This window comes from Hemibagrus wyckioides, linkage group LG28, assembly GCF_019097595.1.
Source record: "Hemibagrus wyckioides isolate EC202008001 linkage group LG28, SWU_Hwy_1.0, whole genome shotgun sequence".
In the NCBI taxonomy this organism is placed as follows: Eukaryota; Metazoa; Chordata; class Actinopteri; order Siluriformes; family Bagridae; genus Hemibagrus; species Hemibagrus wyckioides.
The window spans coordinates 9,930,982-9,955,759 of NC_080737.1; the positions used below are offsets into that span (position 1 = coordinate 9,930,982).

The 24,778-nt window shown below is 40.5% G+C and overlaps 1 protein-coding gene and 1 long non-coding RNA gene across 5 annotated transcripts in view; one reads left to right on the top strand and one right to left on the bottom strand.

Moving 5' to 3' along the window:
• mcc (MCC regulator of WNT signaling pathway) overlaps positions 1-24,778 on the bottom strand; it is a 109,484-nt gene that overhangs the window by 13,236 nt on the left and 71,470 nt on the right. For 2 of the 4 annotated variants that reach the window (XM_058382812.1, XM_058382809.1), the window contains 5 exons: positions 22,290-22,482; positions 19,086-19,320; positions 18,232-18,438; positions 5,541-5,620; positions 2,963-3,085 (listed from right to left, as the gene is read on the bottom strand). In XM_058382812.1, the coding sequence (XP_058238795.1) occupies positions 2,963-3,085; positions 5,541-5,620; positions 18,232-18,438; positions 19,086-19,320; positions 22,290-22,482 (838 nt within the window). The remainder of the gene's footprint in view (positions 1-2,962; positions 3,086-5,540; positions 5,621-18,231; positions 18,439-19,085; positions 19,321-22,289; positions 22,483-24,778) is intronic. The other 2 variants (XM_058382811.1, XM_058382813.1) reach the window with 2 other exon arrangements.
• Positions 5,520-24,778, top strand: part of LOC131348144 (uncharacterized) — a 36,525-nt gene continuing 17,266 nt past the window's right edge. Inside the window, exons 1-5 of the long non-coding RNA XR_009203892.1 lie at positions 5,520-5,652; positions 5,985-6,076; positions 13,945-14,103; positions 17,364-17,531; positions 17,690-17,796. This is a non-coding gene — a long non-coding RNA (uncharacterized LOC131348144). The remainder of the gene's footprint in view (positions 5,653-5,984; positions 6,077-13,944; positions 14,104-17,363; positions 17,532-17,689; positions 17,797-24,778) is intronic.

A 24,778-nucleotide genomic window follows, 5' to 3' on the forward strand; every position in this document is an offset into this window, starting at 1 on the left:
TGTATATTACATTGGTGTCCAGTATTTTGGGTGGATGAGTATGAGTGTCTGTCTTAGTGTATTGATTGATATAATGGGAACTTATATGTGGTGTTTTTCAAAAATCCTTTTAAGCTTCTCAGATACTCCTGCCATGTAAGGAATGACAAGGTTTTTCTGTTGGCTCTGGGTCTCAGCTCTATATGTCATCCTTCTTATAGAAGCTGGCTTGTTAAAAGCCCACACAGGATATCCACATGCCTTGACAGATGCCTTTAGATGACTGTTTTATTTCTTCTTGGCTTCTGTTGGGATGCTTTCTGCCCTATGGTGCAGTGTCCTGATGACTCCTAATTTGTGTTGCAGTGAGTGGTAGGAGTCAAATATCAGGTATTGGCCTGTGATTTTGGCTTTGCTGTATACTTCTATTTCTAGGTTCCCATCAGTCCCTATCAGAAATGCACAGTCAACATTTGTCCTTGGTGTTCTCTCTGGTGAACTAGATGTTGGTGTTAATTGCCTTGATGTGGTCTGTGAAGGCCTGTACTTAATGGATCCTTGACCCTGAAGGATAGAAATTTGTGGAATCCTGATAACTTCCCTCAGGCTAAAGAAGCTGAACAGATGATTAGTGAAACACTTTGATTTAACAAGAAAGAAGATCAGTTAACATGCCTCAACTTTCAGATCACCTAGATGACTGATAATCTTCGCAGACAAATTGAATTACAAGTTGTTTAGCAGTTGCTGTGCTTCATGATATTAACTAATGTCTATCTGTTGCTACAATGTGTCAGCTCCTCTTTACACTGTCAGTGGTAGGCGGACAAGGGGGACCTTTGAGCTGATATTATGAGGGTGGGGGTTCATTCTCAACACAGCAGTCATACTGACATGGTAGTGTGTGTCACTTGTAAAAGAAGAAGTGTTTAAAAATGTTTCAGGTACATTAGTGTTACCTATAACCATGTGTTGTACAATCCTACCATGTCTGTCACATGCAGATGATAATGTATAGACTGGAGGTCATATGTGTGCATTAATCACATTTTACCATTTATCAGTCATGGTTTTTAACCAGCTGTCTGAGCTGGATATTTTTGGCTTGTGGACGGATTCTCAATCCATCAACCCCCTGTTTGCAGAAGTGATAAATACATATAGTGAGAAGAAGGATTCCATCAACTGTTGAACAGCCATTTCTTAAAGTATTTCATGACTGTCCTCACATGAGAGAGCACTTACTAATCAGAGAATGGCCCATACTATACACACAGACAAAGGCACATTCCTTTCCATCAGTCCCCTCAGAGCTGCTTATAACTGATGGGACATACACACAAACAGATGGGAATAATGACTGCAGTGTCTGTTTTGGACTTTGGATTAATTGGAAAAATAGCCCTGAATTATATCAAGGAAAAAATGCATGATAAACAAACCCCAGGGCACTCACAAGGACAGGGTGGTGAGTGGAATGTGAGATTCCCACCTCACACACACACACACACACACACACACACAACCACCAGAGGGAGCCCTCACCCAAATACTGAGCCACTTCCAGATTAAGGCTTACTGTCGGGTTTTAGCCTTTTTAAACCGTGCTCATGGCAATTTCAGCACGAAGTATTGCGTTCCTTTTGAATACCAAGCTGTTTGTTTCAGTTTTATAGCTGTAGTGTGTATTGACCTTGTTCAGTTTCTTGACTATTATTCTTTGTCTTTGTGCTTATTAGATGCCTGTTATTGACTTGCCTGGATCATGTTTGGATTTGTCTGCTTTGGATTTTTACATTAAACACCGCACATGGATTCTATTCCTACCTTCTTTGTCACACTATGACACCAACGTATCTAGGAGTTTAGCCAACTCAAGCCAAGAAGTTTATGTTAGAGTGTCTTGTCGCATCTGTTCAAGTACAATGTTTTTAGCTATTCTTCCTCCATTATAAATAATGAAACCTATTATAAGTGTATATTAGTTAACCCTCTGAAAGGGAAGATTGCACAATTAGAAGAGAAGTGCACATGCATATAACAGAGAATGCTGGCAAGAGTGAAAGCAGCTTAGTGGTGGTCACCCAGTTACATCATGTGCAGTGGTATGATTATTGACTCCAGTGTCTCATTTGAAGCTCCTCCAGGTGCCCTAAATACTATTGTGGATTTTCTCAATTAAACAACCTAATAGTCTTGCTAAAACCTATGCTAATAGAATGGATAACCTATACAATAAGTCATTTAACCTAATTATTACAGACTTAACGCTAAAATGTTATGACTCAAAGGGTTGTGATACATTTTATCTGTAACTTGGATTGAATGGCTGCATTTGCTCTATTACAGTCTGATGTTAAGACTGGCTACAAGGAGGGGGAGCAATATATGTTATGAAAACCAGGACAGGAATTAGGAGGCACTTTTGCTTCTGGTGTGGGTTTTCTGCCACTACAAATCATTGCATCATTGTAAATAAAAGTAGAAGGAAGACTGAGGGAAGTATGTCTCAGTGTGAGATGAGGGAAATGTGTCTCAGAATGGTCTTTCATTTGGCTTATAAAAAGGTTAGGTAGCTCCCTACTATTTAAGTTAGATGGCTTTTGTTAATTATTATATTTACTCCTCTTGAATCTCTTAACAATATGTAAAAAAAAAAAAAAAAAGCTAGAAAATGGTGGTAAACACTGCTATCTGTAGTGTTCTGGGAACTGGGAGGGAAAGTGTACTTCAGTACTTCTGATGCAAGACCAGGCCATTAAAAATGATTGAAATCCTAAAATCCTGGAATCTTGATGTTTGTACTGAAGATCTTTTCTAAACTCGTAGCACTGCTTTACTCTACAGTATACAGTTGTAGTAGAATAATGATTTATATTCTCACTATCTGGTGTCCCTTTTTTAGTCTGATTCCTCTCAAGGTTACTTCAGTAATATAAATAAATTCTAATTAAATTTTGGTGACTTGTGCGTTTGTGTATACCTGTTGGCTTGTTTGAGGTCATTCACAAACTCTGCAGATTGCTGGTGCCGAATCTCACTGCATTTGGTTAGTTTCTCTAGTGCAGCCACCAGGTCTTTCACTCGGACCTTCAGCTTCATTTCCCTTCCAAAAAAAACCCCACAAACACACACACACACACACACCAGGAGACAACACTGAGTAGTACACACCTTTCTGTTGACAACTGTTCACATTGTCTAACAGCAAATTGACAAATAAGTCATGAAGCCTTTAAAGAATTTTCTCATTGTTTGCAGAGTCTGAAACAGGCTTATGTGCTGAAATTTGAGAGGAAGACATACAGAGACAAGCTGTCTATTAGAGCAAGGGTGTGAGTCATGAAATATAGAGAGAAATCTACAGTCATATATTCATGTACTGAACTATTCAATTAACTGCGTGATGGCATGAAATATTACATTTACGATGCATGGCATTTACTTTAGCTGTCTACCACAGAAAAACTAGAATTTTGCATTTCCAGAAGAAAATGCGTGTGATTGTGAAAAGGAATATGTTGCTTAAACTATTGCAATACAAGGTCAAATAGAATATACAAGCAAAAGTCACAGTTTAAAAAGTTAAAGGTAGTTTATGTATCTGTAGAGTAAGAATTCAAGCTATAGGAACAGTTTAAAGACGATGTGTCCTTAAAAAAACAAAAAAAAAACAACTCTTCCCTCACTCTAGCTGACGTCACACACAGTAGCGGTCTGAAGTCCGTAAAAATACATTTAAAAATCCATATAAAATAAACTACAATACTTATCAGCGTGAAAAGTAATAGCACACTTAAGCACAACATGAGCAACATTTTAGCATTGGAACCATGTTTCTAGCTATTACCGTTTAGGACTAGTAGCGAGTCCAGGAACCGGAATAATAATAATAATAATAATAATTAAGTTAAAATTAAATAATGAATACGAGTATGCACTTTTAAATTGCAGACATTTAGCTTTAATTTACCGGTATTTATAGGCACTAAATTAAAAGCAGGTGCAGTAACTAGGCTCATCTCCAAATAACACATCCAGTGTCTGTTGAAGTCTGTAGGTTCCAGACTTTTGGCAATCATTGAATGCAGATTTTGATAAATAAAGGATGACCAAAAAAGAGACAAAACAATTGATTTTTTTTGTCCTATTGTCCAATTAGGAGGGGAGAACTACATTAATAAAATGATTTAATTCCTACAACCCTTCACCCAATTTTGATGTAAATACTCTTTAATTAAAATTGACTGTCAGCTCCAATATACTGTTGTAGGTAGCTAAAAACAATACTGATTGATAGAAATTTAAAAATAAATTAAGTCTTTTAATAAATAGTCCATTTCTAGCTTGAGGAGTTGTTTTCTGTAGGGCTAATTTATCCCTCAACAGAGATAGCTTAGAATCTAAGAGATATAGTCCTCTCTGAATATAACTGAACTAAAATTCCATGAATGAAACAACAAATCAGATTTTCAGCTTTCAATTTGTGATATTTACATCTAGCAGACCACCAAATAACTTCATCAAGCTGGTGACCCAGTGACATTACCAAAGTTTGTGATGCTTTTCCAAACTTAGTGTGAATGCATTTATTTGTAAAAGTGTATAAATTGGCAGGCAGAATGTCTGTGTAGATTTTGCTGCTACCATAATGGCCCAAGCTATGAAACTACCCCATTTTTCTTAACTGATGAGCTCCTATGTTCATGATCTTTTCTTTTTCCACACTTTGGCCTTTCCATCACTTTGGCAGAGGATCCAGAACCCTTGATGCTTATCTCTGTATTTTATGTGAATTTCAGTTTGGCCTTCTGATTATTATTGCTGATGAATGGTTTGCATTTTGTGGTATGGTCTCTATATTTCTGCTCTTGAAGTCTTCTTCAAATGGTGGATTGTAATATCTTCACCCCTGCTCCTGTGGATTTCTTTAGTCAACCCAATAGATGTCTGGTACACCAGTGATTTCTCTCTTTTTCAGGGTATACCACATTGTTGTATTTGATACACCCAATGGTTGTGCAATGTCTCTGATAAATGTCCTAGTCAATCAATCCAACAAGACACTGTCCTAAACTGATATTAAATGCATATGGTCAGAGGTATAGATAAAATGGTTTGTTTTGAGCCATAAAGGCTCTCAGATCCCAAAAATACAGGACATGTACACCACACAGTGTCACACAAAAGCAGGCTTTTGTGAAGCATAATAGCATCTCCAGTCATAAGGGAGGAAGAAATTGTCAAGCACATATGCCCATGCAAACTCCTGAAGGTCACAAAAGACCTCACAATGGTGCATATCTTTCACATAAGGAAGAGAGAGTGAGATCTCTGGCAGACTGGACATCAGGCAGGCTTGGCAATCTAACAGGTTAGGCATGAAGAGTGAAGATGGGTGGCCAATATCATTTCATCCTTTTGCCATTTCAAGTGCAAATTAGGTATACAAAAAATGGACTAGGTGTTCTGGACTGAACTGTAATATTATTTAAAAATCCTTACATATGGGTAGTGCTATGTGTGTGTGTGTGTGTGTGTGTGTGTGTGTATTTTCTTACTTCTGAAGGGCATTATTGAGTTCTGCTGAAGGGTCACTGTCACTGAAGCTTCTTAGCTCTGACACAATCACTGAAGAGTCCTGGAAACAAAGCATATTGTCAAATTAACCAGGTATGAAAACTATTGAGCAATAAAACAGTGAGTACACATACAGCAGGCAGATGAATACAAGAGCTGGATTCTTAGAAATAACCGAAATGCATGTGTTTTATACAAGTTGTGTGTGGGCATAAGGGAACTTTTTCCTCTGAGGCCCACTTTCCAGTTTATTGACAGTGTGTTCCCCAATAGGTGACACCAGCTGATATTTGAAGTGCTTACCGCGAGTTTCTTGATTATATCAGCGTTTTAATCTTAGTTTATATTGTCTAATATTTTATGCAGTCACATTTTGTTTTCAAAATCTTGACTTTCATATTGCAGTTAATTGTTCTTTTTTTCAGGAGAAGCTTTCTGTTTCTTTTCAGTCTTCAAACAGCAATCGGAGGAAACCCACTTCGGAGCTCTTCAATATCCAGGTTAAATTCACTTAAAGGTATGTAATCATAAAGTATGGCTAACTTTCAGCTTGTACAGTGTGTGAGCTGTAGGATGTTTAGTAATTCTTCCTCCATCATTACACTATAGAGAGGGTTAGTGATAGTGAGAGTAGTGTAGTGTCTGTAGGGGATAGTCTGGATGCCTTAGGTGGAGTTAGTAACCCCCCAACTCCGGCATTAGAGCCCTCACAGAGGGGCAACTGGGTGGCGACTCGGTGGCATAGTTGTGAAGCCTTCCACACACACTTCCACAGTCAGAAGCTCTCTCAGACCACTATCTTATTTTGTTTAAAATGTGTCTTAGACACGATATATGCAATTTGCCACGTTACCGTATGAAGCATACATTCACGTCTGCTACTGCAGAGAGATTTACCAATAGTCTCCCAGAATCATCATCCATGATTGGTTCGCTGTCTGACCACACAGAACTTGATCAGACGACTGATTACATAGAGTCAGTGTTTCGCAATACCCTAGATACTATAGCTCCACTTAAAAGAAAAACAATTAAATAAAAGAAACTAGCACCCTGGTACAATCAGCTAAGGAAACTAGAACGGAAATGGCATCAAACAAAATTGGTAATATTTCAGTTAGCATGGAAGAAAAGCCTTCTGTGCTACAAAAATTCTCTTAGTACTGCTAGATCAGCATACCTCTCTGCCCTAATCGAAGATAACAAAAACAATCCTAAATTTTTATTTTGTACTGTATCAGAAGTAACTAGGAGTAAAACCACTGTAGAAAAGCGCACACCATCTATATGCAGCAGCAATTACTTCATTAATTTTTTCAGTGAAAAAATTGATATCAGGCAAAAAATTCAGACAATTAATTTAAAACCAAATTATATGATAGATAATCATGTAGATAAATATTTCTGATCAGTGCTACCAAACCCCTACTAAAAATGATAAATTCCTTCCTTAGTACTTGCCTTTTATCTCTAAGATCCTAGAAAAGGCTGTAACACAGCAGTTATGTTCACACTTACATAGGAACAACATTCATAAAATGTATCTGTCAGGATTTAGCCCTCATCATAGCATAAAGACACAACTGGTCAAATGGTGGTAAATGACCTGTTACTGGCCTCTGATCAGGGTTGTGTCTTCCTACTGGTGTTACTCGATCTTAGTGCAGCTTTTACACCATTGACCACACTATTCTACTTGAAAGGCTAGAATATGTTGCAGGTGTTAAAGGGACAGCCCTCTCCTGGTTCAGGTCTTATTTGACTGATCAGTATCAGTTTGTAGATCTAAATGGTGATTTCTCTATGTATACCAAGGTTCAGTGTTCCACAAGGTTCTGTCTTAGGCCCACTGCTTTTCTCCTTATATATGCTACCCCTTGGTGCAATTATTCGTTAACATGGTATTAGCTTCCACTGTTATGCCGATGTCACACAGCTAAATGTTTTAGATAAGTCAGATGAAAGACACCAGCTTATTAAGACTGAAGAATGTGTAAAGGACATTAGACATTGGATGGTCACTAACTTCCTCCTGCTTAACTCTGACAAGACAGAGGTGCTTGTACTAGGACCACATGCAGCAAGAAGTAAGCTTTCTGATTACAGAGTAACTGTGGATGGTCTTTGTTTCATCTTGTCCAGCAGTAAAAGATCTTGGTGTGATTATTGACTGCGGTCTTTCATTTGAAGCCCATGTAGGGAAGATCACTAGGGTAGCCTTCTTTCATCTCAGAAATATTGCTAAGATAAGAAATATGATGTCACTTCATAATGCAGAAAAACTAGTTCATGCTTTTGTTACCTCTAGGTTGGATTATTGTAATGCCTTACTGTCTGGATGTTCCAGTAGGAGCATAAACAAGCTCCAGTTAGTCTAGGATGCAGCAGCTAGAGTCCTAAGTAGAACCAGAAGATATGAACACATCACTCCACGCTTACCCACACCACATTGGCTCCCAGTCAAATTTCACACTGATTATAAAATACTATTACTGACCAATAAGGCACTGAATGGTCTTGTGTCACAGTACCTGAGGGATCCATTGGTTAATGATCCGCCACGCCTACTCCGATCAAAAGGTGCAGGTTATTTGGTAGTACCTCAAGTAGCGCACACATTTGTTTAGTCAAGTTTTCAAAAAATATTTTGTCTTAGGTAAAGGAGCTGATCTGGAAGGTTCATGGGCATAAAGTTTGGTGTACTGGGACGTTTGCATGCTGTCGCCTTACCACCCTCGCAAGTCGCTCAGGTTTGCAGACTGTGAAGTGGTTAGATGTTTTATGTCCTGGGAAGCCTTCATGCCTGTCACCTTCTAGCTCTCCCTTTTAGTTATGCTGTCATAGCTAGTCTTGCCAGAGTCCCTGCCTGCACTTTACACATAATCTACATTGTCTTTAAACATCACATGTTCAGAAGCATACTTAATATCTTTCTCTCTCTATGTCTGTCTTTCTCTGTCGAGCTATACATCCCACTCCTGAGCTCCCAGTGTTTGCCAGTTTCTAGTATGACTACTGGCTCTACCCCTGGTCGGAGTCTCGTCACTTGGTAGTGCTCTCTGATGCTGTGGATGGATCTGTGTGGACAGCCTGTGATCAGGAGACAGCCGTGGACAGAGCCACTTGGGGACTATCACACCATCACAGATCTGGCGTTATATCTGTCAGCTTGCGAAAGCGAGGAATTATAATAAACATAATATAATAAACTCAGAAACTGACCTAATAGTTCCTCATGGGCCCCTAGTTGATGTAGAATTATTTAGTTATATTTACATTATTTACTGTTCAGTGTCACCCAGTGAGGATTTTCTCCCTCCTTTGTTTCTCTACTTTTGTAAGCTGCTTTGAGACAATGTCCATTGTAAAAGGCAGTATATAAATAAATTGAATTGAATTGAAATGAATACCTCAAAAAGTAATGTGCCTATTTATTCATCTTTTTGGTGGTATAACATTTCTGCCTTTTTCTTTTTTTTAAAGAAAAAGTATAATTTTCTGTTGCCACCTTTATAAATATAGTTAATTCATGTTAAAAGACATCCTCCATTTACCTTGAAAAGGTGCTGCATAAGTGCATAAGTGTATTTCTGAATACACTACAATCTGCAAATAGATTATACATTTCCAGCTCAGAGAATAATAGGCTCTCAGGTCCCAACAATACAAGACATGTACACCACATGCAGTCTCACAAAATCAGGCTACATAATAACAGCTCCAGTCACCATTTTCAAACTTTTCTCTCTCCTTCCTTCTGGTAACTGGCTCAGGTCCATACGCACACATCGAGCTACAGGGAGAATTTCTTCCCAACAACAATAAGACTGTTATTCTTCATGATTGCACTGCCTCTAACAGTAGCTTGTCTAGTTAAATAGCCATGCTCATAATTGGGTGGGTGATTAAGTGTTAGTTTTTATCTCTCTAATTATGTTCCTTCTATGTGGAGCTACAATATTTCGGGTGTAGCAAGCCCTTGACTTTAAGTAATCAGTCACCTGAAATTGCATCAAACTTAATAGGTAGTATTTCAATTAGCATAGAAGGAAAGCCTCATGAGCTACAGAAAATCTCTTAGTGCTGCTAGATCTCTATGCCCTAATTTGAAGATTCTAATCTTTTTATTTAATACTGTAGCAACATTAACTAGGAGTAAAACCATTGTAGAAAAGTGCACACTAATATGCAGCAGCAATGACTTCATGAATTATTTTGTGCCGACAGAAATGCAGCTGTGTGCAGTGGTGGTGTGTGTGTTTACATCAACACAGAATGGTGTAAGGACTCTGTGCTTGTTTCTAGTTACTGTTTATCACTAGTGGAGTTTGTGACTTTTAGATGCAGACCTTGTTATTTACCCCAGGATTCACCACCACTTTCATTATCGGAGTGTACATTCCACCCAGTGCTAATGCTAAGGAGGCTCTGTGTGAGCTGTATGGAGCTATTAAAGAGCTGCAGAATGCTCACCCCAACGGACTGTTTATCATCGCCAGAGATTTCAATCATGCAAATCTCAGAACAGTGCTCCCTAAACTCCATCAACATGTGGACTTTGCTACGAGGGGGCGAACACGCTGGATCTTGTTTACACAAACATTCCCGGTGCGTATCATGCGGAGCCCCGCCCCCACCTCAGCTACTCAGACCACATCTCTGTGATGTTGATTCCAGCATACAGACCACTCGTCAGACGCTCCAAATCGGTTCTGAAACAGGTTAAAACCTGGCCAGCAGGAGCCATCTCTGCTCTTCAGGACTGTTTTGAGTGCACTGACTGGGACGTGTTTAGGGAGGCTGCAACCAACGGTGACTCTATTGACTTTGAGGACTACACGGCATCAGTGACCGGCTACATCGGGAAGTGCATTGATGACATGACCGTCTCCAAGTCCATCACCATACGCTCCAACCAGAAGCCGTGGATGACCGCAAAGGTGTGTGCGCTGCTAAGATCCAGAGTCTCTGCCTTCAGAGCTGGAGACAAGGACGCCCTAAGAACTCAAGCCATTACAGAGGCAAAGCGTGCACACTCCCAGAGAATCCACGGCCACTTCCAGAGCAGTGGTGACCCTCTGCACATGTGGCAAGGCATCCAGTCCATCACCAACTACAGGCCAGCTCCACCTGCCTGTGACAGTGATGCCTCCCTTCCAGATGTGCTGAACAGCTTCTACGCTCGCTTCTACCATCCCTTCTTCAGAGGACCAGGTGCTCTGTCTCACCACAGCTGACGTGAGGAAAACTCTATGCAGAGTTAACCCACGGAAAGCTGTTGGACCAGACGACATTCCTGCAGAGTGCTCAGGGAGTGTGCAGAACAGCTAGAGGATGTCTTCACAGACATCTTCCACATCTCCCTGAGCAGCGCCGTCGTCCCAACGTGCCTAAAGTCTACCACCATCATCCCCGTGCCGAAGAAGTCTCCAGTGTCCTGTCTCAATGACTACCGTCCCGTTGCACTCACACCCATCATCATGAAGTGCTTTGAGAGGTTCGTCATGAGGCACATTAAGAACCTGCTGCCACCTTCACTTGACCCCATGCAGTTTGTGTATCGTCCAAATCGCTCCACAGATGATGCCATCAGCACAACCCTCCATCTGGCCCTCACACACCTGGACAATAAAGACACTTACCTACGAATGCTGTTTATTGACTTCAGTTCAGCATTCAATACGATCATTCCTCAGCACCTGATCGAGAAGCTGAGTCTGCTAGGCATCGACACCTCCCTCTGCAATTGGATCCTGAATTTCCTGACTGGGAGACATCAGTCAGTCTGGATTGGGAACAGCATCTCCAGCACCACCACACTGAACACTGGAGCTCCTCAGGGCTGTGTGCTCAGTCCACTGCTGTTCACTCTGCTGACTCATGACCGTGGTGGGTCTCATCAGCAAGAACGACGAGTCAGCGTATAGAGAGGAGGTGCTACAACTAGCAGCCTGGTGTAAAGTCAATAACCTGTCTCTGAAAGTCGACAAGATTAAAGAGATGGTTGTTGACTTCAGGAGAGCAAAGAGTGACCATTCTCCACTGAACATCGATGGGTCCATCGTGGAGATCAAGAGTCATCTTGCTCGTCAAGAGCACCAAATTTCTTGGTTTTCACCTGGCGGAGGACCTCACCTGGTCACTCAACACCAGCTTCATCACCAGGAAAGCCCAGCAGCGTCTCTACTTCCTGTGAAGGCTGAGGAAGGCTCATCTTCCACCTCACATCCTGACCACCTTCTACAGGGGGACCATCGAGAGCATCCTGAGCAACTGCATCACTGCCGGGTTTGGGAATTGCACCGTCTCGGACCGCAAGACCCTTCAGCAGATAGTGAGGACAGCTGAGAAGATCATCGGAGTCTCTCTTTCTTCTATCACAGACATTTACTCCACATGCTGCATCCGGAAAGCTAATAGCATTGTGGATGATCCCACACACCCCTCACACACACTCTTCACCCTTCTGCCATCCGGCAAGAGGTACCGAAGCACTCGGACCTGCACAACCAGACTGTTGAACAGTTTCTTCCCTCAGGCAATCAGGCATCTCAACAGAGAACTGAGCTGAGCTGGACACACACACGCACGCACACACACACACACACACACACGTACAACCAAGATCTGATCTCAAAGGAGAACTGAACTGTGCTGGACACGGACACACACATATACATAACACACGTGCACGAAAAAAGAACTGAACTGTGCTGGAAATAGTCAGACACACACACTAAATTGTCCTGTTTGCACGCACGTCACTTTACATTTATATATATATATATATATTTATATTAATCCTGTTTACATGTGTAACTTTAATATCTGCAATCACTGTATACACTGTTCTTTGCATATGTTGTTTGTCTGCACTGTCTTGTCTTGTCTTCCTGTGCACTTCTGTTGTATGTCTAGTTCTTAAAAACTGCACCTTAAGTATAGTTTATTTTTTTAGGTTAATTTTAATTTTTAAATTATAGTTTAATTTTTTTATCTCTATGTTATTGCTCTGTTTGTCTGCGTCACTGTACTTTGTGTTATTTGTAGCACCTCTGGTCTAGGAGGAACGTTGTTTCACTTCACTGTGCACTGCATCTGCTATATATGGTTGAAGTGACAATAAAGCTTCTTTGACTTTGACTTTATTTTGATGGCAAAATTGAGAAATTTATTTTTTTTTAATTTAATTGGTTCTTTAAACAGAAAAAAAAAACGTTTCTTTAAACAGATAATACCAGTGGCTACTAAACCCCTTATAAGTTCAATAATCAAATTTAGTCCATTAACACTGGCTATGTGTCTAAATATGTTAAACAAGTGGTTAGCAGCTGTCCAATCAGCCCCCCCACCTTTTCCAAGATTCTAGAAATGTTTGTAGCACAGACAAAAGCACAAAGACAGCACTGTTTAAAGTGGTAAATGACCTGTTACTGGCCTCTGATCAGGATTTTGTCACATTGCTGGTGTTGTTTGACACCAATGGTCATACTATGCTTCTTGATAGGCTAGAACATGTTGTTGGTGTTAAGGGAACAGCCTGGCTCTCCTGGCTCAGGTCTTATTTGACATGGCTTCTTGGGACATAATGTGTCCAAATACTCCACAGTCAGCAAACCTGTGCAAAAAGACAAGGGTGGTAAGGTGACAGCATCCATACATTCCAGTTCTCCAAACACTCTATGCCCATGAACTCTCCAGATCTGCTCCTTTACCTAAGAAAAACTATTCATAAAAAGATTGACTGAACAAGTATGTTTTCAACCTGGACTTGTGTCTGAGTCATGAAAACTAATTGGAAGTCTGTTCCATAACTTCAGGGCTCTGCCTCTTGCTTTAGCCTTTACTATTTGAGGTACTACCAAATACCCTGGTGGATCATAAAAATAAAAAAAAAATGTTAAACTCAGGTACTGTTGCATGAGACATGGCATCCACTGCTTGGCCCAGAGCACCCATTGCATTTCCCCCAGGTACCAGAATCTGAGAGATGTCTTCAGCAATATGATTATGCCATCAACCTGCTCCCTTGGTCCAGCCTGCCCTCAACAAGAGGCTATGGAGCAATACAGTAATGACTCACTACCAGTATAACCAGACCCTCTTCCTCCCCCTTGGGCACAGACTTCCTTTTTGTGGCCAAAAAGAAAACAATACTTGAGGGAGCTGAGCAACCATTCATCATTTGAAGCAATCACAAAAACCTGGGTTATATTCAGACCATCAAACAACAGACCTTAGGTCAGGCATTTGGATAGTTGAGTTTCTCAATTATGTCCCACCCCAGGTCCAAGAATACAAAGCAGAATCCTCTCTCCTGCCAATATGCCCCTGAAGAGACCATCTTGAGTCCTAAAATGATTGTCCTTTTTTCTTGTGTGGTAGGGTCTGTTACATGGAAGATTGAAACTGCAGAAGAGCTCAACAAAACAGGATTCAACCAATAGGCCCCCTGCTCGTTGGTTTGTCTCTGATTCTGTGCATTCCTGGGTCCTCCAGTGGGGTCACTCTTCCCACTTCCAGCCATACTGTGGGGCTGCTAAGGTAACACTTTTGTTGCAACAAATTGTGCAATTATGTAGATAACATGTGTTCCTGTCTATTGTTGTGATGGATGTTGCTGTGAAAGAAAATGCCAAATTATTGACATTTTTAAGTAATTTGCTTAATACATGAAACCTACTTTTGTAAACTAGCCCTACAATTTTTTAATGAATTCTCATAACATTGGTGACATGTATACAATAAGATTTTAGCAGGCATTTGCCGGGTTTAACAGTAAACCATCATCAAAAAATGTGAATGTGAATGAACATGAACATCTTTATAGTCTCTACCTAACTTGGTACTGGCCACTTGTGAAGGTTGCTTGGACAACTTACATGCATATTGGAAATTAAATTTTGCACAACACAAAAACATCCCTGCACTGCAATTGTTATGACCCACTATCAACTGTAACTGAAAAAAATCTCATAGTCATACACATTATAAAATAGTAAGTTAAACATCTTATATTAAATCCACCAGTGTGTTTAATCCTCCATGCTTGTTAAAATTATATAAACGTTCTAAAGTATTAAATAGCTGAATAGTGTGGTAGGTGATATTTGAATACTAGGACAGTGATGCAGGGTAAAAACATATATTTTAATAACATACATGGAGAGCCCTGTGACCTGCTAGTCATCCCCCACACTAAAACCGCCCTGCTCCTGCATCTGGCCCACAGCGAGTCAGCATGCATCTCATCAAACTGCTGCCAAAGTCAGACTGGGGTCAAAAATATATCCTGGTAATGATGTTATTACGCAACCAGGTACCCTGAGGCAGTCCCACTTTGGACGTCCGTGTACCACCCGCAGACTGATGGACTCATGGAGCGGTTCAATCAGACCCTCAAGAGGATGCTACGCTGGGTGTTAGGAGGAGATCCTAGTTTCTCCCTTCCTCGTCTATCTTATGTCCTCTTTGCCATCAGAAAGATGCCCCAAGCATCGACAGGGCTCACCCCATTTGAGATCCTGTTTGGAAGGCAACCTCAGGGACTTTGTTAGACATGGCCCATGAAGCCTGGAAGGGACAGTAATCACCGTTTCAATCTGTGATTGACTACATTGAGGACATGCAGGTGAGAACTGACATGGTGGGGGCCATCATAAAGCAGCACATGAAGACAGTTCAGCAAGACCAACAATGAGTATACAACTGGACTAGCCAACCCCGGGAGTTCCAACCAGGGGACCAAGTAACACTCCTGGTCCCCAACAACACCTGCAAGTTCCTGGCCAATTAGCAGGGCCCATATACAGTCAAAGTCAAGTCAAAGTCAAAGAAGCTTTATTGTAGACCAAAGGTGCTACACATAAAGACAAAGACAAAAAGTACAGGTGACTAGACCTGGGCGATTAATCGTTATTATCGATTAATTCGAATCATGAATTTGTGTAGAGTTTATGGAGAATCGCAGAATTCTTAGGGTGGCTGAATAGAAATGTTAAAAATGGCCTAGCGACGAAAACGGTGGCAGACTTCGACTCCTCCCCGTCTTTCTGTGCGTTCTTCAATCTGACTGAAGAAACCACGGTGTCGCAGAGCGAAGATCAGAGGACAAGTGTGTGTGTGTGTGAGATCAGGAAGACTTGTATTTGGCTTGTTCAGTACTCAAATGTTATACTGTATACACATCTGTGCAATACAGTGGAATACTGCAATAAGTTTACCATCCTACCCTGTTAGTAAAACCTTTATTTATTTATTTACTTATTTATTTATATTTTTTACTATTATACCCTCATTGGCGGCTGAGTCCCCCTTAAATGAAAATCCTAGACTCGTCCCTGATTGTGCCCATGTACACAGATGTAAAATGCTGTCTGGCTCCTGTTTGATTTTATTTAGCGTGTTAGTTGAATGTTGAACTGATTTACAAAATTGTTTTTCTTCAGGGATTTTTTTCCAGGTGACAATTATTTATTTTATAAAAAGTGATTTAAGTTAAGTCTGCAGTTTGCCCTTTACAAATCCCTAATATTTTGTTATATTACTTTATTTTACTAGAATAATTAGAACTTGTAAAGACTGGTGAAAGTTTGCATTTTATAAATCCCCAAAAAAGTTTTTTATGTTGTTGTATTGATTATTGTTTTTCTAAAATAACAAAAAAAACTTGTTAGCGAAAGTAATTTTCACTTTTAGTCCAAATTAACAGTTCATATGTTTGGTTGTATTGTTTTTGCTCAAATTTAAAAAATCTATTCTAGTCTTTAGTGTTTTATTAAATTTTTTAAAATAAAAATAATCGTTTTAAAATCGAAAATCGAATTTTGTTTTACAAAATCGGAGATTCAATTTTTTGTCCATATTGCCCAGCTCTACAGGTGTCGCAGACAAACATAGAGCTAAACATAGAGATAAAGCTAAACTATACTTAAGGTGCAATCTTTAGTAAAACTAGACATACCACAGAAGTGCACAGGATGACAAGACAAGTCCTCAAGTGGGTGGGACCTGTGAATTTCAACAGCCAGGTAAGCGCGCAGACACCAAACTATATATCAACATCCTAAAGAAGTGGTTGCCGGCCAGGTTGGCTGTGTCTGCGTTTGCTTGTGCTGTCACAGATCCACAAGTGTGCACCCTGGACAGGAGGGGAAAGGATCTCTTGCCAGCCCAGCGGCAAGATCTCAACAAGCTCATTGACCAGTTTATCAACGTCTTCTCGTCCACCCATGGGCTCACAGAGCTGGTACAACACAAAATCAACCCCCCCCCCCCCCTCACCAAAAAGGGTCAACCAGACCAGGTGCAGTGGACTGAGGAGACCAAACAGGTGTCCCTGCAGCTGAAAACAATGCTCACCAGCCACCCTGTGCTCTGAAATCCCGACTTCACCCTCCCCTTCACCTCTCAGACAGCGCTGGGGGCCGTTGTGTCTCAGGGGTTTGAAGGGGAGGAGAACACAGTCCTATAAGTATCAAGGAAACTGACCCCTGCTGAGAAGAACTATGTTGCAGTTGAGCAAGAAGCCCTTGCAGTGAAGTTGGTCATAGAGGAGCTATGCTACTACCTGGCAGGGTGGCACTTCACCTTTGTCACCGACCACGCACCCCTGCTGTGGATGGCGAAGGCCAAGGACACCAATGTGCATATAATTTGATGGTTCCATTCATTGCAGGACTTATCGTTCCAGGTCCAGCCAGTTGGGGGCTCAGAGCTAAGAGGGGGGTCCTGTCATTATGACGCACACAACACCACACGCAATCAAGAGAAAACCGCTCATCACCCCCTCTCTCTCTCCAAAGCACAAGCAGTGGCTGCGGTTCAGCACCTTGGATAGAATTCACCTTCTAAACTAGAGTGCAAAGCGGAGTGGAGGAAACTGCACCAAAACTCAGCGGGCCAATCAGGAGCACCGCTAATCTCTTGACCCTCTGGCAGGAGAAGACAGCTGGCTCCGCTGGCCACACCAGGTAAGGATGGATAGATAGATAGATAGATAGATAGATAGATAGATAGATAGATAGATAGATAGATAGATAGATAGATAGATAGATAGATAGATAGATAGACAGACAGATAGATAGATAGATAGATTTTTATTCATCCCATGTTTTTCTCTGATTCACAGATTCCTCTGAATAGACCATGTTCACCTTGGAACCAGCAAAGCTCCACCAGACTTCAGCTCCACTCCCAGCAAGGGTGACGGCAACTGCTTTCTAGCAGCCATTTAAGGTAAGCTTGGTATATTTGAAACTGCCTAATTTTCTTTGACTTCTTTGACCTAGTAAAGGCTTGTGTTTAACCTTCTCCCTGGCTCTGTGTGCTGTTCTGTGTTCCCCTGCTCAGTGCGCTACAATGGGCACAACTAAACAGCTAGCCAGCAAAGTAAAACTGTGTAACATCAAACAAACTGAAAAGACTTAATTTATACATCTTTAATTAAGTGGCTAATGCAGATGCATCCAAATCAGAGGTTGGCTGTGAGATGTTTCCCAAGAAGCTTTCCCATGGTACATTTGTCATGTGTTACACAATGAAAACAATTTTCCTAGCTTTACCAAGCTTATATTCATGGTGGAAAAAGTCAACTTTGCATAAAATGCATAATACATAGGAAACAATTAGTCTGTGTGTGTGTGTGTGTGTGTGTGTTTGTATATGACTTACTTTGGGACTTTCGTCCTTGGTGCTGCTTTTTGTAAAACTGAGTGACCTTCTCCTCTGCTCCTGTTGCTCCTCTACCTCTGATTTCAGATGCTCAATTTGTACTAGATATGCCTGTTCTTGTGCTTCCTGAGTGCTCAGCTTCAGCTCCAGTGTCTTTTTCTCCTTCTCCAACAGATATAGCTGAGCCTTCATCTCTGCAATCTCCTCCTGTACATAAAATCATGAGGAAAAGCTAGTTTTCATAGCATTTGTGGCATTTGGCAGATGCCCTTATCCAGAGCGACTTACAATTATCTTGTTTATACAACTGAGCAGTTGAGGTTTAAAGGCCTTACTAAAGGTCTCAGCAGTGGCAGCTTGGTGGTCCTTGGATTTTAACTCACAACCTTTCAGTAGTTCAATATCTTCCCATAACATCTAGTACCTCTTGAGGCATGCTACATCTAAAGAAACTCAAAAAAGTGTGATAATGAACCAGCTAGCTACTGCAGCTGAAAGTTTCAAGGCAGATTGAACTGTGTAGAATTTTTCATAGTCAATTTGCCCATTGTGACTTGTCATATTCTGCAATCTGATGAAGTGTTTTACAATGTAGGCACTCTTGTTGTTCACGCTTGAAAAACAGAGCAAATTAGCATTCCATACACACATCTATTTAAAAAGAAAATGAATCACATTATCACTGATACCTCCTGGCATTAATCATTAACCTGAAAAAAGACAATAGCCTTGAAGGCTGTTGGTAATTCCAGATTCAATATTACCAGAATGTCCTGCAGCAATGCAACATTTTGAATGCTTTAGTAGCACCATATGAAGCCTTGGCACTAACACATGCTTGAGGCTGAGTATACCTTCATAGCCATTAGCTCCTGCATGAGTACAGCGTTCTCCAGGTCAAGTCGGTGCGAGTCTACACGTGGTTTGATGTCATAACTTAGAGGGTCGACGTGCACACTCTCTAGCTCCAGCATTGTGAGCTTAACAGCCGCTCGATCATTCTTCAGTTGCTGGATATAATCCTTTAGCCGCTGCTCATCCTCTTTAGAGAAGTCTGTATCACAGCTGCTGGCTGTGGAGCTGGTTGTGCTGGAAAAAACAAGTGCACAGTCAGTATGATCTTTTCCATACAGTATTGTGTAATATAAGGAAAATCTGTTTTGCACACAGATATGTACCAGTTTTAAAACAAATCACAAGTGTGTGAATATACATGCAGTACGAGCACTACTGCATATTAAAACTATTATTTTTGTGCAGTTTACAGGGATGAAACAACCAATCATGTATGAGTACATGGTTCAGTTTAACTGTACTTATAATTAAATAGCATAATTAAATTGTACAATTATATAGTACTTTTATTTTTACTTTTTATTTTTTAAGGAGCAAAAAATTATTTTCTGCTCAACACAGTTGTAAAGCTTCCATAGCCTTCCATGCAATTTGGACTCTGACCTCTCATCAACAGTCTTGTCTGTCTCTTGGGTTATTGCACTGCATTTTCAATGAGCAGTATTCATTAGCATTACATAAGTAATGAGAAATCACCATGATGCATTTATAGTTCTTTCAAATAAAAACACAGATGTACACACAAGCCACACAAAGACAGTGAAAATGGGGATGCAGGAGGTGCTTTCATGATTCCTTTAACTGCAACTGCTTAAATAATAATAATAATAATAATAATAATAATAATAATAGGAAGAAAAGAAGGTAAACAAATCAGGAAACTTAACCTCAATAGTCAAGTGAAGTAGCTTTTGCTGTCATTTCAACCATATAAATCTGACACAATACATAATGAAATGAAACAACATAAGTTGTCCTAGCCATGTAAAGTGCATAATGTTCAACCTAGTGCAAACAGTGCAAGACAAAATACACATAAAATAGGGCCGACCAGTGTACAGTCTGAATTGACCATTGTGCAAATAGGAGGATTTGTAAACAAGTGGATTTTTGTAAACACTTATAAAAGACGCAGAAACTGTCTGTTGTGAGGGCTTGAATGCTTCAGTATGTTTTTCCAGGTGGCAGATTTTCTGATCATTCTTGCTGGTGAGACTCACCATGGTTGTGTCATCTGTGAACTTGATGTGGTTCAAGCTACACAGTCGTGAGTGAGCAGAGTGAACAGCAGTGGACTGAGCACACAGCCTTCTGAGGGGCCCCACTGTACAGTGTGTTGGTGCTGGAGATGCTGTACTCGATCCGAACAGACTGACTGAGGTCTGCCAGTCAGGAAATCCAGGATACAGTTGCAGAGGAAGATGTTGGTGCAGAGAGATGAGGTACAGAGAGATGATTGTGCTAAATGCTGAGTTAAAGTCTATGAACAACATTTGTATGTGAGTGTCTTTTCTGTCCAAGAGCTTAAGGACCAGAGGGTCTTGGCAATGGCATTGTCTGTGGAGTGGTTTGGACAAAATGCAAACGGTCCAGTAAATGTGACTCATGATGAGCCTCTCAAAGCACTTCAATTGCAATGGGTGTGAGTATGACAGGACAATAGTTGTTGAGGCAGGACACTGTAGGCTTTCAGCATGTAACAACAGTGCTGCTCAGGGAAATGTTGAAAATGTCAGTGAAGACATCCGCTAACTGTTCTGTACATTCCCTGAGCTTTCTGCCAGGAATGTTGTTTGGTCCAGCAGAATTCTGTATAGAGTTCTCCTCACATCAGCTGTGGTTAGACAGAGCAGCTGGTCATTGGGAAGAGGGACGGTCTTCCTTGACACCACGTTGTTGTCACGGATGTGGTTGTGGATTTTCTGGGCATGTGCATACTTTGCCTCTCTGATGGCTCAGGACAGTTTGGCCTTTGCCTTTCTTAAAGCCATTTTGTCCCCTGCTCTGCAGGCAGAGTCTCTAGACTTCAGCAGCACACGCACCTCTGCAGTCATCCACGGATTATGATTGGAGCATGTGGTGATGTTCTTAGAGATGTTCTTATTCACTTGATGATGTAGCTGGTCACTGATGTTGTGTACTCCTCCAAGTTGGTGAAATCGCCAGTGGTTGCAGCCTCCCTTAACATGTGCCAGTCAGTGCGCTCAAACCAGTCTTGAAGGCTAGTGATGGCTCCAGCTGGCCAGGTTTTCACCTGCTTCAGAACCAGTTTAGAGCATCTGACAAGCATGCTGTATGCTTCTGTATGCTGGAGTTTGCAAAACAGAGATGTTATCTGAGTATCTGAAGTGGAGCAGGGGTCCACGCAGTACAAGCTGGGGATGTTTGTGTAAACAAGGTCCAGCTTGTTTGCCCCTCTTGTTGCAAAGTCCACATTCTGATGAGATTTGCATTGCTGAAATCTCTGGTGATAAAAAGTTCTTCAGGGTGAGCATTCTGGAGGTCACTAATAACCCTACAAAGTGTCTTAGCATTAGTCGTGGGGAAAAATGTATACTCAGTCACAAACTGCACTAGTAATGAGCAGTAATTAGAAACAAGAGCAGAGGTCCTGCACCAATCCATGTTGATGTAGACACACAAGCCACCATTGTTAGCCTTACTGCACAGAGCTGCATTTCTGTCAGCACGAAACGAGGTTAGCCCTCCTAGATGAATGACAGCATCTGGAACTCTGTCGCTGAGCCATGTCTCTGTGAAAACAAAGACGCAGCAGTCTCTAAACTCTTCCTGTGTGGTTTGCTTAGTGTTTTGCCAGCACAGATATGTGAAAGGTGGCTTACATAATTTTGGATAGTGTTATTCAGAATCTTATGAGAAATTTATGGAGTGCTGCCATCAACGTGAGATGATTTATTTTTTTTAATTGTTTTAATCTGGTAAAAATGGTACTCTAATCTTGTTTGTAAAGGAGAAGATAAATGTTTGGTGATGCTGCATACTCGTTGCTCTCTTTATTTTATTTTGTAACATTGTAATCAACATACATTCTCTATCAAAAACAAAGTTTTTTGACTATTTCTTGAATGCAATGTAATCACATTTATGCTGCTTACAAATTTACCAGCCCCAATATAAAACACCTTCCCGCATCCCTGTACACACAGATACACAGAGTAATTTTTTTTATAAAATGAACACACCAGCTGTACCTGGTATGGCTGTTAGAGGACAGGCTCTCCCAGGGTTGCACATTGCAGCCAGTAACAGTAAAAATGCCTCCACAGCTGCCATCCAGCCGAAACAGTAAATCTTTAGCTGCAGTCTCTGCAGTCTTCCTGTAGTCATGAGCTTGCTTCAGCAAGTGAAAGATGCTCTCCTCACTACCCCGATCTCCTAGAAGGTGTATAAATGTGGCAAATTCTATGTATATAAATGCATGAATTCTTGTACAGATCATTTGCTTTCATTTACTTAAACCTCAGGAAAGAAAGGGATACAATTCATGCTGCTACTTCTATCAGCATCATCACATCATCAGTAAACATCAATGATCCATACATGCAGCCATACATGGCCTTGCTATAACTTTTTCTCCACCGTGTTTGACAGATCATATCCATGAATTTCCTTCTCCATATTCTGCTTTTCCTATCATTCTGATACAACGGGATATTGTATTGTAATCTAGTTCCTAACTAAGCAGGCTTTGTAGATATTTCCTATCAAAATCTAATCTGCTATTTTAGTTCGTGCGGGTTACCAGTGGTTTGCATTCTTAGGCAAACCCTCCATATTTATATACATGAAAGGGTCTCTTGACTGTAGACTGTAGACTGTTGTGAAGTGTTTTTCTTCACCAGGTAATCATGTACTTTATTTGTCTTCTGTGGTGTTTTGGTTTTGGTGAGCTTGGAGTCCTTTATTTACATGTAATGTAAGTTTACATTTTAATTACACATTGATTGCTTCATTTCAAATTAATTGTGGTGGTGTACAGAGGCAAAATTACAAAAATTGTGCCACTGTCCAAATAGTTACAGACCATCACTGCAGCAGTCAGTATATTGCTTTATTTAGTTTATTTAGAAATATATAGCTTTATCTGAGACCATAACTTCACATACACCTAGACTAAAGATATTTAAACTCAATTTTTAACTACCAACATTTCATACATTTCTTGTGTTCAAATGTATGAAATGTGTGCAGTTAATTAGGGTACCTAACTTTACTTCCATAAGAGGTAATCAAGTAGAGAAGTCAAAATAACAGCAATGAGAGAGATTTATTTCTATTTTAATTTACTATACATATTTTTCTAAGCCATTTTCAGACATATGCTTTTAGAGGATCACTGACCTGCTCTAACACCAAGTTGCACCCAAGTTTTAAAATTATGACTGATGTTTTGAGGTACTGAACCAGTTGTTCTAAATACACCTCATTCCTCATGATGGCATCTATTTTCTGTAGTGATCCAGTCCCTTTGCCAGGGAAAAGAAATGCTTCAAATGCTGCTGCCCCACAGGCAAGGAACTATTTTCCCATACTATGGGAACAAAGCTGGTTATCATCTAAATAAAAGGCTGGTTATCATGTAAATGCCTTTTTTGATGGTGTTGTTGAATTAGGGGCTGAATGGTGGCTGTACTTTGGTACCCGATGCCTCCAACCATCCCCTTTTCAGTTGTTTTGGGTTTCAGCTGAACCTTTTTGATCAAAATTCATTCATCCATTGGGGTAAATTTATGCTCTCTTTTCGAACAATTCAGTCACTTTATGGTCCCAAAACTTTTAGATTTACACTACCAGTCAAAAGTTTGGACACACCTTCTAATTTCATGGTCTTTCCTGATGTTTCTGATTTCTTTCTACATTGTAAAACAATGCTGAAGGCGGCTGAAATACACAATAATGTCCTTTGAACAGTTGATATTGAGATATGTCTGCTACTTATGCTCTGTAAACCCTCTAATCTGAGGTGCTATTAATTGGTGATTTCTGAGGCTGGCAACTCTAAATGAACTTCCCCTCTGCAGAGGTAAGTTTTGGTCTTGCTTTACTGGGATGGTCTTCATGTGAGCCAGTTTCATCATGGTGCTTGATGGGTTTTGCAAATGCACTTGACAATACTGTTCTTGCAAGAACTATTCCAGAACACCTGACCTTCGTGTCTTAAAATAACAACTGACTGTTGTTTTTTGTCATTACATATGGATTACTTAAGTCCATGTGTGTTATTTCAGTTTTGAAATCTCCAGTTTTGTTCTAGAATGTAGACAATAAATCCCTAAACAAAAAACACTGAATTAAAAGGTGTGTCCAAACTTTTGACTGGTAGTGTACATACAATTGTACAGATGCCGATAGAAACTTATTTTGTTTATTTACAAACAAAATAAGTTTCTATCGGCATCTGTACAATGGGAACAAAGCTGGTTATCATCTAAAAGATTTGTGGAGGTCCACATTTTTGTCTGAGGTCTTAGCTGTTTTGCATGGTGTTATCCAGTGCAATGCAGTGTTTATCCTTTAAAATCAATTTAAAGTACACTATATTTAAAGGACACCCCTCCAAATCATTGAATTCAGGTGTTGTTTTTCAGGGGTTGGGCTTGGCCCCTTAGTTCCTGTGAAAGGAACTCTTAATGCTTCAGCATACCAAGCCATTTTGGACAATTTCATGCTC